This window comes from Physcomitrium patens, chromosome 25 (assembly GCF_059467195.1).
Source record: "Physcomitrium patens ecotype Gransden chromosome 25, ASM5946719v1, whole genome shotgun sequence".
Lineage (NCBI taxonomy): Eukaryota > Viridiplantae > Streptophyta > Bryopsida > Funariales > Funariaceae > Physcomitrium > Physcomitrium patens.
Genome location: NC_143434.1, coordinates 10,537,292 through 10,549,319, shown reverse-complemented (window position 1 = coordinate 10,549,319; position 12,028 = coordinate 10,537,292). Strand labels below are relative to the sequence as shown.

The 12,028-nt window shown below is 45.9% G+C and overlaps 1 protein-coding gene across 3 annotated transcripts; it reads left to right on the top strand.

The window, feature by feature from the left end:
- Positions 1-457: 457 nt before the first annotated feature.
- Positions 458-7,089, top strand: LOC112277353 (uncharacterized). Of its 3 annotated transcripts, none has more exons than XM_090247559.1 (13): positions 458-1,395; positions 1,579-1,808; positions 2,225-2,638; positions 2,873-3,116; positions 3,580-3,665; positions 3,908-4,030; positions 4,245-4,293; positions 4,417-4,631; positions 4,799-4,867; positions 5,016-5,110; positions 5,368-5,461; positions 5,562-5,631; positions 5,818-7,089. In XM_090247559.1, the coding sequence occupies exons 1-13, from the start codon at positions 1,188-1,190 to the stop codon at positions 7,038-7,040; spliced, it is 3,120 nt and encodes a 1,039-aa protein (XP_090103685.1). In that variant the 5' UTR covers positions 458-1,187; the 3' UTR covers positions 7,041-7,089. The 3 variants fall into 3 exon arrangements, with proteins under 3 accessions (XP_090103685.1, XP_090103684.1, XP_090103686.1); XM_090247558.1 differs by having other exon boundaries at positions 2,870-3,116; XM_090247560.1 differs by lacking the exons at positions 3,580-3,665; positions 4,245-4,293 and having other exon boundaries at positions 464-1,395; positions 2,870-3,116.
- Positions 7,090-12,028: the final 4,939 nt, after the last annotated feature.

Genomic DNA, 12,028 nt, shown 5'->3' with positions numbered 1-12,028 from the left:
AGGTGACGCCGGAGGAGTGGGATGGTTGTTCCCAGGGGGGGAGGGGGTATGTGAGTGGGTGCGAGGAGGGATGAAGGGAGTGACAGGAGGAGCTGGACGTGACTGATTTGCAGGCCCCACCAAGGCGTTTGATCGAAGTGGAGAGAGAGCGGGGTGACCTATTTTGGGAGTGCGTGAGCAGCATGGACGCGGGCGGAGGGTGGATGTCGGTGGGGCTCTGCGGACAGCGGCCGAGTGGGTGATTTGTTCGCTGTTGTGGAGACCTTACAGGGGTGCAAATGACAGAGACAGAGTTGGCGGACCATGGAGGGGAGGCGTAGCATAGGACAGTAGCGGGGAAGATGGTAGCGCTGGGAATGCGGTTGACATGGGCGAGAGGGAGGGGGTGATGTCGATGTCGGTGTGTGCCAGCGCAAGGGTGACCAGAGCGCAGGGTTGCGGTGTTACGAGTTGTGCGTGGAGGGATGCGAGTTGTGCGTGGAGAGATGCGAGTTGTGCGTGGAGAGATGCGAGTTGTGCGTGGAGGGATGCGAGTTGTGCTTGGAGAGGTGCGCGTGGATTGGATGTGGCGAGCATTGGCAAGTGAGGCTGGGCAATTGCAGTCCGTGATTGTGGTCATGTTGGTGCAACCGTGAGTACGTAGTCGGGCGTTTGCGGCGAAGCCTGGGAACAGCTAGTTGAACTGGCAGAGGATGTGGGGCTGCGACTGAAGGCTAATGCACCGAGAGCAGCGTTGGCGATGCCACAGGGTGCGAGTGGGAGGTTTTGTGGAACGTTGTGGTTGCGGTACACGGCCACATGGGTTTCAGGTTGCGAAAGAATCTGGTCAATTTGAATGCTTCTCGGGAGGACGATGCAGTTGCGCGGCTGGGCGGGGGTAGAGCGTCAGTAGCAGCGACGAGAGGAAATTAACCGACAGAGACAGAGCGAAAAGCCGCGGAGAAATTGGGAAAGAGGGGGTACAGTCCGAGAGTGGTTTGTGGTGCACCTGTGGCGCAGCATTCAGGGTACGTTGTCGAAACGGAGCGCCATTGGGCGCCCTGCACGGTGGCTGCAGTTCAGAAGCAGATGCGCGACAGAAGGCGGAATGAAAGTGGGCACATGCGGGCGAATGTGGGTGGGCTGTGATTCCAGCTAGCGGGCGTGGGACTGATGTAGCGAGCTGGAAGATACCAGCCTTGCCGTAGATGGCTGGTGCTCACGCACACACAGTTTCGGCGCCTTCTCTTGTCCGGTCCGGCAATGTGCTGCTGGGCAATCATGGTGGGAGCGGGCTGTCGCAGCCGATCCTATCATCGCTTGCAGCGAGGCGGTCTCAATTCGGAGGCGTGAATATGCTGGCAGGGTACCCGAGTAATGGGCTACTCAACGGGGTTTCGAATGCCGGGCTCACAGGTTGGTGGCGGAAGATTGGCTTGGCGGGGAACGCGTGTGTGTGGGTTTGGGTGCGGGATGGTGTGATTTTGGTGTGGTTGTTGTTGCGGTGCTGAAGGGTGGAGTGAAAGGGGGTGGAAGTAGCGTAGGTGCAGGTGCGCGGAGTTGGGATTGAGAGCGGATGGTGTGGTGGGCGTGTTGCAGGTATTGCTCAGAGCTTGGGCGGGAGCGTGGGTGTGAGCTCTTTGGTGACGGGGTCGAACTCGGAGTTGCTGGATCTGCAGAGAGGCAGCCTTGGGGCGTCGGAGGGGATGGCAGTGTCTGGGTTAGGCGGGATGGGGTTGCCTGCATCACCGGCGTCGATCACGTCGACGATCGGGAATTCGATGGCGAATCAGCAAGGGAGCTCGGGGCTGGCGCGAATGGAGCAGCAGGTAAGGTGGTGGCGAGGGAGAGTGGGGCGAGTTGGGGGGTGGTAGTATGCGGGGCGTGGATTGGATAGGGAGACGGGCACGCGGGCAGAGGCGAGAGCAATGGGGTGGTGTGTAAGGAGCAGGTGAGTCGGGGTTTGAAGTGTGGTGGATGGAGAGGGGCGATGGAGTGGGGAGTGGTGTGCGCATGGGGGGCGGTGTTGTGGAGGATGGTGATGGAAGATTGAGAATGGTGTGGTGGGCGGAAGCGGGAGGTGGGGATGGCGAGGTGGATGTAAGGATATGGATAGAGGGTGGGGTGTGGGGGATGGGATGGCGTTTGGGGGAATGGTGGGGGTGTGGGATGGTGGTGAGAGTGGGATTCTATTGCATTTAACAAGTGTGGTGTGACGGTGGTGGGCGTTGGGCGATGTGTGCAGGAATTGTTGGTGCATCAGCAGCAGGCGCGTTCAGGTACACCTCCGCTAGCAGCGACAACTGCGCTTTCGCAGCTGTCGCAGTCGATGCAGTCAATGCAGCAAGAGAGAGGAGTGCAAGGGTCTCAGCACGGAGGTGGCGGGCAGCAGAGCGGTGGGTTTCCGGGTCAAGTGGGTGGGAGTGGATCGCAGGTTGTGAGTGGTGGTGGCAGCCAGCAGTCGATGGTGTTAGGAGGTGGTGTGGGGCATGGGAGCAGCATGCAGGGGAAGGCGGGCGGGGTAGCGTCGCAGCAGGGGGTGTCTGGTGTGAAAGCGGATGCGCAGTACTCGGGTCATAGTTTGCAGAACCAGCAGGGGCAACAGCAATTGATGAGGCCAAAGCTGGAGGTGGAGACGGAAATGGAGCTGGATCAAAAGGTGAGGGGTGAGAATGGAAGCATTGGGGGGTCGTGTGCGATAGGATGGGAGGAGGTGGCGGGGAGTTGTGTGAGGTTGTAGGGTGCAGTCGGGGTTGTGGATAGGATGCGATGCGTGGTGTTAGAAGGGTGGCACGGGGATGTGGTGCGGAGGGATGGTGGAGACGGGGTGGGGGGTTGGAGATGGGTATGAGCGGTGCTGACGATGGGAAGTGGGGAGGAGTTGGGGCAGCAGGCAATGCAGCAATTGAGGTCCGGTAACAATGTGGGTGGCACGGCTGAGATGCAGCTGCAAGAAGCTCTGCAGAGGCAGCAGTCGAAACAGATACAGGCCCATCTGAGCGTATTGCAGCAGCAGCGAGTGCTGCAGGGGCTGTCGGAGCAGCACGTGCGCGACATGACGAGTATCCAACTGCAACAATTGCAGCAGCAACAAGTCCAGATGCAGCAGCAGCAAGCAAATCTGTTGCAGTCATCAGGTGGGCGTGCGTTCACATGGAGGCGCAGGGGGGTGGGGGTGGCGAGGATTGCGTTGAGGAATGGGGGCGTGTGGGTTAGTATTCTGACGGTCGAGTGAGGTGGTGTGGTGTGGTGTGGTGTGGTTTGTAACGGGTGCAGGGGTAAGGTGGTAGTCAATTCGTGAGCGTGGGGGAAGGGGGTCGTGGGTGAGGGAGAAGGGTGTGGGGTGTGAGGGAATGCATGTTGCGGGAGCGTGGTGTTGGGATAGGCATGGGGGAGGAGGAGTGGAATGTGTAGGAGGGGGAAGGAGTAGTTGCGTGGGATGGGCGAGGCATGGGAGCTGGGAGCGTTGACGCGTTGCATGGGTTGCGTGGTGGTGGTGGTGTTGTAATAGGAGGGTTGTGGACGTATCGATTGGGTTGTTTGGAAGGTGGTGTGATGGTGTGCAAGGATGATAGGGGCGTTTTGGTGGATGGATGTCAGGGGCGAGGAAGCATGAAGATGTCGAGGCTGGAGTGTGCGGTCGGAGGGTTATGCAGTATCTGTATCATCAAAGGCATCGGCCTCCTGTGAGTGCGGGGTAGGAGGTTGAATGAGAGCGTGTGGGGATGGACGTGGGGTATGTAGGCGTAAGTAGGGCGACGGTGGAGGGGGTGGGCAGCGCGAGAGGGGGCGTGGTAGAGTTGAGTTGAGGTGGTTCTGAGAGAGGGAGAGGGAGGGGGTCCTGGTAGGGGGAGGGGGGAAAGTGTCTGGAGGCGGGAGCAGGGATGGAAGTGGTGAATGACGGGTGGGTGTGGGCTGAGGAGTGCAGGACAACAACATCGCGTTTTGGCGGAACTTTGTGGGGGAGTATTTTGCGGCAAATGCTCGGAAGAGGTGGTGCGTGAGCCAGTATGGGAGCGGCGGTCGTCAACCGACGGGGATTTTCCCACAGGTGGGCATTGGGAAGGCGGTAATGTGGGAGGGAGGGTTGGGAGTAGGTTGGGTGAGGATGTGAGGGATGGATGGAGGCGGCGGGGACGCATGAGTTGGGGGAGTGTGAGTAGTGCGGTGAGGGTGCTGTTGGGCGGGGGAGTTGGGAAGGGCAGTTTTGGGTGGCAAGGAAGTGGGGGTGGTTGACTGTGGTTGGTGCACTGTGGCGTTGGCAGGATGTTTGGCACTGCGAGATATGTGGAACGAATCCGGGACGAGGTTTCGGTAAGTGGCGGGGGATGTGGTGGTGGGTGACGTGGGGTGGAGGTTTTGATGCAGGGAATGTGGAGGTGGTGGTGGGGGAGATTGGGGTGGGATCTGATGGGGGCATTGCGTGGGATGGTGCAGAGACGACAGTGGAGGTGCTGCCGAGGCTGATGAAGATGAAGTTCGACAGCGGGATCCAGGAGGAGCTGCTGTTCGTGGATGTTCCGCACGAGTATCGGCAAGCATCGGGGCACATGGTGCTGAAATACGGGAAAGCAATTCAGGAGAGCGTTTTCGAGCAGCTACGCGTGGTCCGGGAAGGACAGTTGCGGATCGTGTTTTCGGCAGAGTGGAAGGTGAGTCGGCGGGGAGTGCGGCGTGGAGGAAGGCAGGGAAGTGGATAGGAAGGGTGCTTGGTGTGTGTGGTCAGTGGGGAGAAGAGGCGGTAGCGGAGTGGGGGACGGGCAGGGAGATGAAAGAGTGGTGGGAGGGGAGTGGTGATGCGGGTGGTTGGTATGTGCAGATACTGTCGTGGGAGTTTTGTGGTCGGAGCCACGAGGAGCTGCTTCCGCGAAGGCTGATCGTGCCGCAGGTACATTGTAGGTGCGGGGTGTGGCGAGGGTTGGTTGGGCGGGAGGTGGGGTGTGGGATGGGAGAAGGAGAGGAGGGAAGGGTGGGAGGGATGTAGAGGGAAAGGGGTGCGGTTGAAATGACGGGGCGGTGGATGGGGTGGTGATCAGGTGAACCAGTTGGTGCAAATATCGCAGAAGTATCAGAGCTCACAGAACGGCGGAGCAGGAGCGTCGGGTCAAGAGATGCAAACGAACTGTCATCTGTAAGTGACGTGGGGGAACGGAAGGTGGTTTGGATGGGGAGTTGGGGACATGATGGTGTTGTTGTCGAGGTAGGACAGGAGGAAAGGGGTGGAGTGGGGAGGGAGCGGTTGGAGGGACGGAAATGGGTTGGAAGTGAAGTGGGGAGAGTTGAGGGGGCGTGGAATTGGTGGAGGCGATGAGTGATGCGTGGTGGTGTGGACGCGAAGGAGTAGGCTGAGCGGGTGGGGTGGGGTGGGGTTGGGTTGGGTGATGGCAGGTTTGTGACAAGTGCGCGGCAGCTGGCGAAGAATTTGGAGCTGCCAACGGTGAACGACCTTGGGTACACGAAGCGCTACGTGCGGTGTCTGCAGGTGAGAGGGTGGGAGGATCGTGGATCGTGGATTGTGGATGGGTGCGGATGGTCGGGTTTGGACTGACGTGAGAGCACTGGGACGGCGCGTCTGTGTGCAGATATCGGAGGTGGTGAACAGCATGAAAGACCTGATAGACCACAGTCGGGACAACGGTTACGGGCCGATGGGTACGCTGTTGTGGTGCGGGATGGGATTTGATGGATTGGGTGTGGTGTGTTGGGTTGGTAGTGTGGGTGGGTGGGATGAGTGGGGAAAGCAGGAGTGAGGGTGGATTGGAAAGCGAATGGGATAGGGTAGGGTGCGGCGCGTTGTTGATATTATGCTGAGGTTGGGAAGGTTGTTTGACAATGCAGCAAGTTTGCATAAGTTTCCGCGACGAAGCGACGGCAGCAGTCGAAGCATGCTTCGGATCGCGCAAGTAAGAGCGCTTCAGGAACAGCAGCAGGAGCAGGAGCAGGAGCAGCGGGGGCAGCATGAGGAACAAGAGGAGCAGCAGGAGCAAGAGGAGGAGCAGCAGCAAGAGGAGCTGGAGCTGCAGAGCCTTTTGGCGGAGACGAATACGAGGGGGTTGAGTGGGTTACAAGAGCATTTTGAGGAGGAGAACGAAGTGGATGGGCAGGGGGCGGAGGGGCTGGAGGAAGCGATATCAGGGGGGGCAGAGGCGGACCCTCTGAGTTCGTTTTTCGAGAGCAACTCTTTGGCAGCGCTACAGACATCTCTGCAGGACAGCCTGGAGTCGGGAGGGAGCGTGGCATCCCACCAAAGCAACGGGCAGAATGGGGTAGGAGGGAGCTTACAGACGCAGCAGCACGTGCGGCAGCAGCAGTTGTCGTTGTGCAGAGGGGGAGGTGTGGGCGGGTCGGTGCAGGCATCAGGGAGCAACCTAATGAGTTCGTATGGGAATGGTTTTCCGTCGGTATCTGGCGGAGGGGTGAGTGCGTACTCACGAGGGGATTCATGTGTACAGCAAAACATGGATGGGGGGAGCGTAGTGCAGCAGCAGCAGCAAGCGCAGGGCAAGCATCACGGGAGCTCAAGTGGGGTGCATCAGCTGCTGCAAGAGATGATGATGAACCAGCAGGTGAGCCAGAACCAGGTGGCGTTGCGGCAAGGGGTGGGGGTGGGAGGTAACCCGGGGAATGGGATGGTTGGAAACTTGAGCGAGAGTTTGGGAGGGAACGTGGGGCTGAGCGGGGACATGGTGGGAGTGGGAGGCAGCAATAACGTGCACAACCTGGGGGCGATAGTGAGCAGTCAGGTGGGGATGAACCGGAACAGCGGAGAGGGTGTGGTGGGGAGCGGGAATAGCGTAGGGATTGGTGGAGTAGGCAGCAGCAGGGCTCATCCGGGTGTGGGGAGCCACAGCGCGAGAGGTATGGGGGGTGGTGCGCGGGGGAACGGGGTGGGGGGTCTGAGCGGGTTAATGGGACACATGAACGCGCACAACGCGAGGTTGAATTTGGCCGCCGCTGTGGCGCAGCAACAGCAGCAGCACAATCGGCTGCAGGAGCTGGGCGGCAGTAGCATGTTAGGAGGGCTTGGAATGGCCGGATCGTTTGGAGGGCTGTTCAACTAGAAGGTCCAGGCGAATGAGGTGGACGAGAATAAATACAGAAATTTTTAAATTTTTAATTGTACGGTGAGGAACGGATGTGTTTTGCAAAGCGGGAGTGGTAAGAGACGAGGAGTTTGGGATTGTGGGGATGGGTTGGTATGTTTTGAGGTGGTGGGGTTTGGAGTGAGTTTTGTGCGTTGGAGATGGGTTTTGGATGGGTGTGTTGATGTGAATGGTGGTGCATGTAGGAGGGAGTTTGTGATGGGGATTGATTGCGGGATGTGTTGAGGATGAGGTGCGGATTGATTGGAAGGGGAAGGCAGAGGTGATGATGTAGGGTGGATAGTGTTGTGTGGTTGTGTTGTGTATGAGTGGCGGGAAGTTGAGCGGGTGAGCATGGATGGGTTGATTGTCCTATTTGGAAGACGGTGGAATGGGGGATGGTGTGTATGAGAAATGATTGGCGGAGAGACGTGTGTGGGGAAGGTTGTGTGAAGTTGTGAGTGATGGTAGACGTAGGAAGGAGTGAAGTCTAGAGGAGGATAGTGTGATGGAACGAGAGGCTTAGCCGTGGGAGGGAGTGATAGTGTAGTTTTTTGTCAAACGACTTCGTTTTTTGACAGCTGTGCGAAATATGTGGAAGTTGATGGTATAAATTGTTGAGTTTTAGAGTCAGGAATGTTTTTGGTGTTTTTTTGTGTGGGGGTGGATGTATGAGTTATTGAGTTTTGAGATCTTAATTTTGTGGTATTTTCTATGAAGGAATCTTTGATGGGATGGTAGTTGTGTATCTGATGATTCAGTTGGTGTGTGTTATTTTTCCAGGATTGGATTAGGGTAGATGTTGTTTGTTTGGTTTGTTTTGAGGTTTTTGCATGGTTTGGTGGGACAAGTTTTCTAAGAAGAAGAGTGGATTTGTGGTGCGTGGCAAATTGTGATGGAGAAGTTTATTGATTTGGGATTGCATTTCGTGTAATATTTATGTAGAGTAAGAGTGAAATATATGTTAAGTTTTGGATATTCAGCTAGTTACAAAATTGGTAAATTTGTCATGACATTTGAATTAGTGTGCCATGAAGTTGACACATTGCTTTTTATTTTTGGACATTTTTTGTGTAAAAATGTGTTATTTCTCATATGAGGAGGCTTGTGGCATTCTCGTTTTCAAGGGGAGATGCTTATCAGGTGGTTTTCTTAATTATGTACTTCTATATTTTAAGCCTTTGAGGAAAATTTGTATCTTTTAAGTACTTTTTACATGGTTTACTGACTTTTTGAATCAAAATTCAGGAACAGTATAGAGTATGTATGTTAGTTTGTTGAAAATGTTCTATATTTACCATTCAAATCTTAGTAGGGTCAAAAGTTGGTTTTTATATTTGAATTTGTAATTTGTATGAATATACGTAAAGAATGTTTTTTTGTTTTCTTTTGTTTTTATTTTTTTTGTATTTATTTTGTTTGATTCTAATGTAAGATTATTTATATATTTTTTGCAACAATTTTTGTTATGTTTTTGAACTTTTTAGAAGATTAAGTATAAGTTGATTAAGAGACATGTTTGACTAAGAGTCGTATTGAATTTTGTAATATATTTATTTTTTGTATTTCTATGTTTTTTTTTTTCTTTTTTATTAATTTTGTAAAAAAGAGATTAAGACAACATAATTTAAGTATTGTTGTAACTTTTATTTTAAAATTTTTATATAATGTTTTTTTAATAATACTTATATTTTATAATTATACATGTCACTAGGTCTTTGTATGTGTTTATAGTTAGTTGATATGATGAAAACTTAGCCAATTATTTGGCAACGTGTTATAGGTGTTAGTGATTCATTGTAGAAGTTGGAAATGTTGCATATTATATATAAAGCCTATCTTGCAAGTTAGACATGTGTTCGCAAATTAGTGATATGTTGGAAGTTTTATAAAACATCTCTATGAAGCTTTTAGTTGAATAATATTTATAGAAGTAAGAGTGAGGCCTTTCTTACTCTTATTAATTTTTTTTTACTTTTAGTTAGGTTTTATGAGTTTTTAATTTTCTTATCTTTTGACAATAGTCATTCTAATTTTCTTTTAAGTACATATATTTATTTATTTACTTAGTCAAATTTCTTTAAAAATCATCTGACTTGTTTATTTACATTCTTTAAAGTTTTTTTTTTTAATAAACTGGTAAGAATATAATGACAATATTAAAGCTTTGTCTCTTCTTAATTAAGAGTAGATTATCCCTTTTTTATAAGACATAAGCATATTAAAAATTATAGATTAGCAACTTTTAAATTGATATTGTTCATAAATTTTCTTTTTCTTCCCAATTCTTTTCTTCTGCTTTTTTCAAGCAATATTAAATATATTCTTTTTTATTGTATTACTAATATTAAAATGAAGTGTACAATGGTACAAATTCAAGAGTGATTGACGGTATTAATGCTTATAATGAATCAACTCAATTTATTACTACAAAGAGCAAGAAGATTAGTAGGACATAAAGATATAGAGCTGATTAGAGTTGCTTCAACATCTATACCAAATTAGGTTTCTTCATCTATGTTAGATCATAGTTCAAGAATTAAAGTTTGAAGAGTTGCTTTGCTAAAGAAGTTTGATGCTATGAGATCAAAGTTTTGAAGATTCATCAATCAAAGACAAGTGGTGATTGAACTTCAACCTCAAAGCTATATTCAATTCTAAGACCATAAGTTTGATTTATTCAAACACTACTTTTAAGTTTTGTTTTATCATAGTTTTAATCTTTTTTGAACAACTTGATCAAATTCTAGATAATTTAGAGGCTTTTTTGGCAAAGTTTTGATCCTTGTATGAAAAATATGATGCAATTTGTGTTGCAACTGATAAGATTTGTATTTTGTAAGAAGGCAAGTGTTGTCAAAATTATTAATACTCACAAATTACAAGAAAGTGAGCATTATAGGTTTTACAATATTAACAACTTGTGATCAATATGAAGTGAGATGATGTTGCACTCATTAGTCAATTTTTTTATGGATTACAATATAAAGTAAAGAAATTAATGTTCAACTTAATTGATCTTCAAATATTGATCAAACAATTGATTTGACTATGAAGTATAACAATTGGCTTATTGAATTTTGATCCAAGAGTCACACATATAAATCCTAGCATTTTTACAATTCAAATGGCAATACCAACACCTTTCCAATATATACATTTGAAAGTAGAAGACATGCAAATTAATACAATATATTTCAAATCTCTTACCAAACAAGAAAAGACTTGTCATTGTTAAAAAGAATTGTGCTTATATTGTGGAGAAATTAATTATACTACTTAACATTATTCAAAGATATAATACAACTACAAAATACGGAATATGGTTATCAAAGAAGATAATATATTGGAAAATAAGTTTGTTCAGCTAGAATAGGGAATGCATGGTTGAAATCTTATATAATATCTAATAAAGGTTATATTTGATCTTCAAATTCCTCCTCTTATTTTATAATAGATATTTGATTAGGACCTAAATATCACAAAGTCTTTGCCTTGCTAGATTCAAGAGCCTCAATTTCTTTTTTAAATAAAGAGCTTATTAAAAGACATAATATATCTTTAGTGAAAATAACTAAATTAATACATTTAGAAATCATTGATAATTTTCCATTATCTTCTAGACATATTATCTATAAAATCCTCTTTTTAGAGGTAACAGCAAATGGCTATAATAGCTTTGTGATATTTAATATCAATAGATTTCTTTCTAATTTAGTTATTTTAGATTTAATCATGGCTAGAAAAATGTAATCTTTGATAGATTGGATTTCTTGTAGTCTTGACTTTTTTAAAATATTTAAGAATTATAATCCACCAAAAAATTGGTTGGTTTATCTAACAGTTTATTAAAAAAATCTTAAATTTTTTAAAGATATAATTTTTTAATTTTTCATAAATCAAAAAATATATAATATTTTTTTTAATTAAATATTTTTAAAACATAAAGAAATGAAAATAAAAAAATCTATGTTTTATTGTATATTAAAAATAAAATATAAAAAATATATATATGAAGTATTTTAAATTAATTCTTTTATCTAAAGATTATGTAATATAAATAAATATGATCTAAAGATTATGTATTAGAAAAAGAATAATAATAATAATTATTATTATTATTATGATAATAAAAAAAATAAAAAAAATCTTAAAATTCTTACTTATGATATATTTCTTCTATTAATAATATATTTTTTAATAACATCCAAAAAAATTATTATCATCTATTGATATTTTAATATATACCTATTTTTTTCTTTTTCTAATTTTGTTAAATTTACATTAAATTTTTAATATAAATTTATATACAAATATATATATATATATATATATATAACCAAAAATATTGTAAAATATACATATTTCATTTTTTGAATTATAAGATTGTCAAAACTAAAACTTTGTACAAGATTAATTTGATATTAAAAAAAATTAATAACAAAAACTAAAAATTTAGTGTTTATACTCAGATTATTTAACAAGTTCTTTATACAATGCAAGAAAATTAAAAAAATACATGATTCATTGTTATTATTGTAGTAATTATGTAACACTATTATAAATAAAGTTTAGCTTATATATCTAAATATGACAATCAAATTTTGTCTATTTACTTATGTGATATTTTCCAACCCTAATTATTACATTCAAAATTTATCAAAAATTAAAAAATTACAACATTTGAAAGTTTACAAACAGACAATAAAGTTCATATCAAAAACCAAATAAAGGCATTAAATTTCATATTACACAGAAATCATAGCCATTTCCAAATTATAGATATTTTTTTATAAGTTACTTTTTATCTTCAAACTAATATTTCATTTTATAAGTACTTTTTCAAAACCTCATCTTTGAAAATTTGTTTCAAGTCAATACACAAGTCATTCATTTGCCGATTCTATTGTAACCCTCCAACACCATGCAAATACAAAACAAAATGTTCAATCTTCAAAGCATCATGA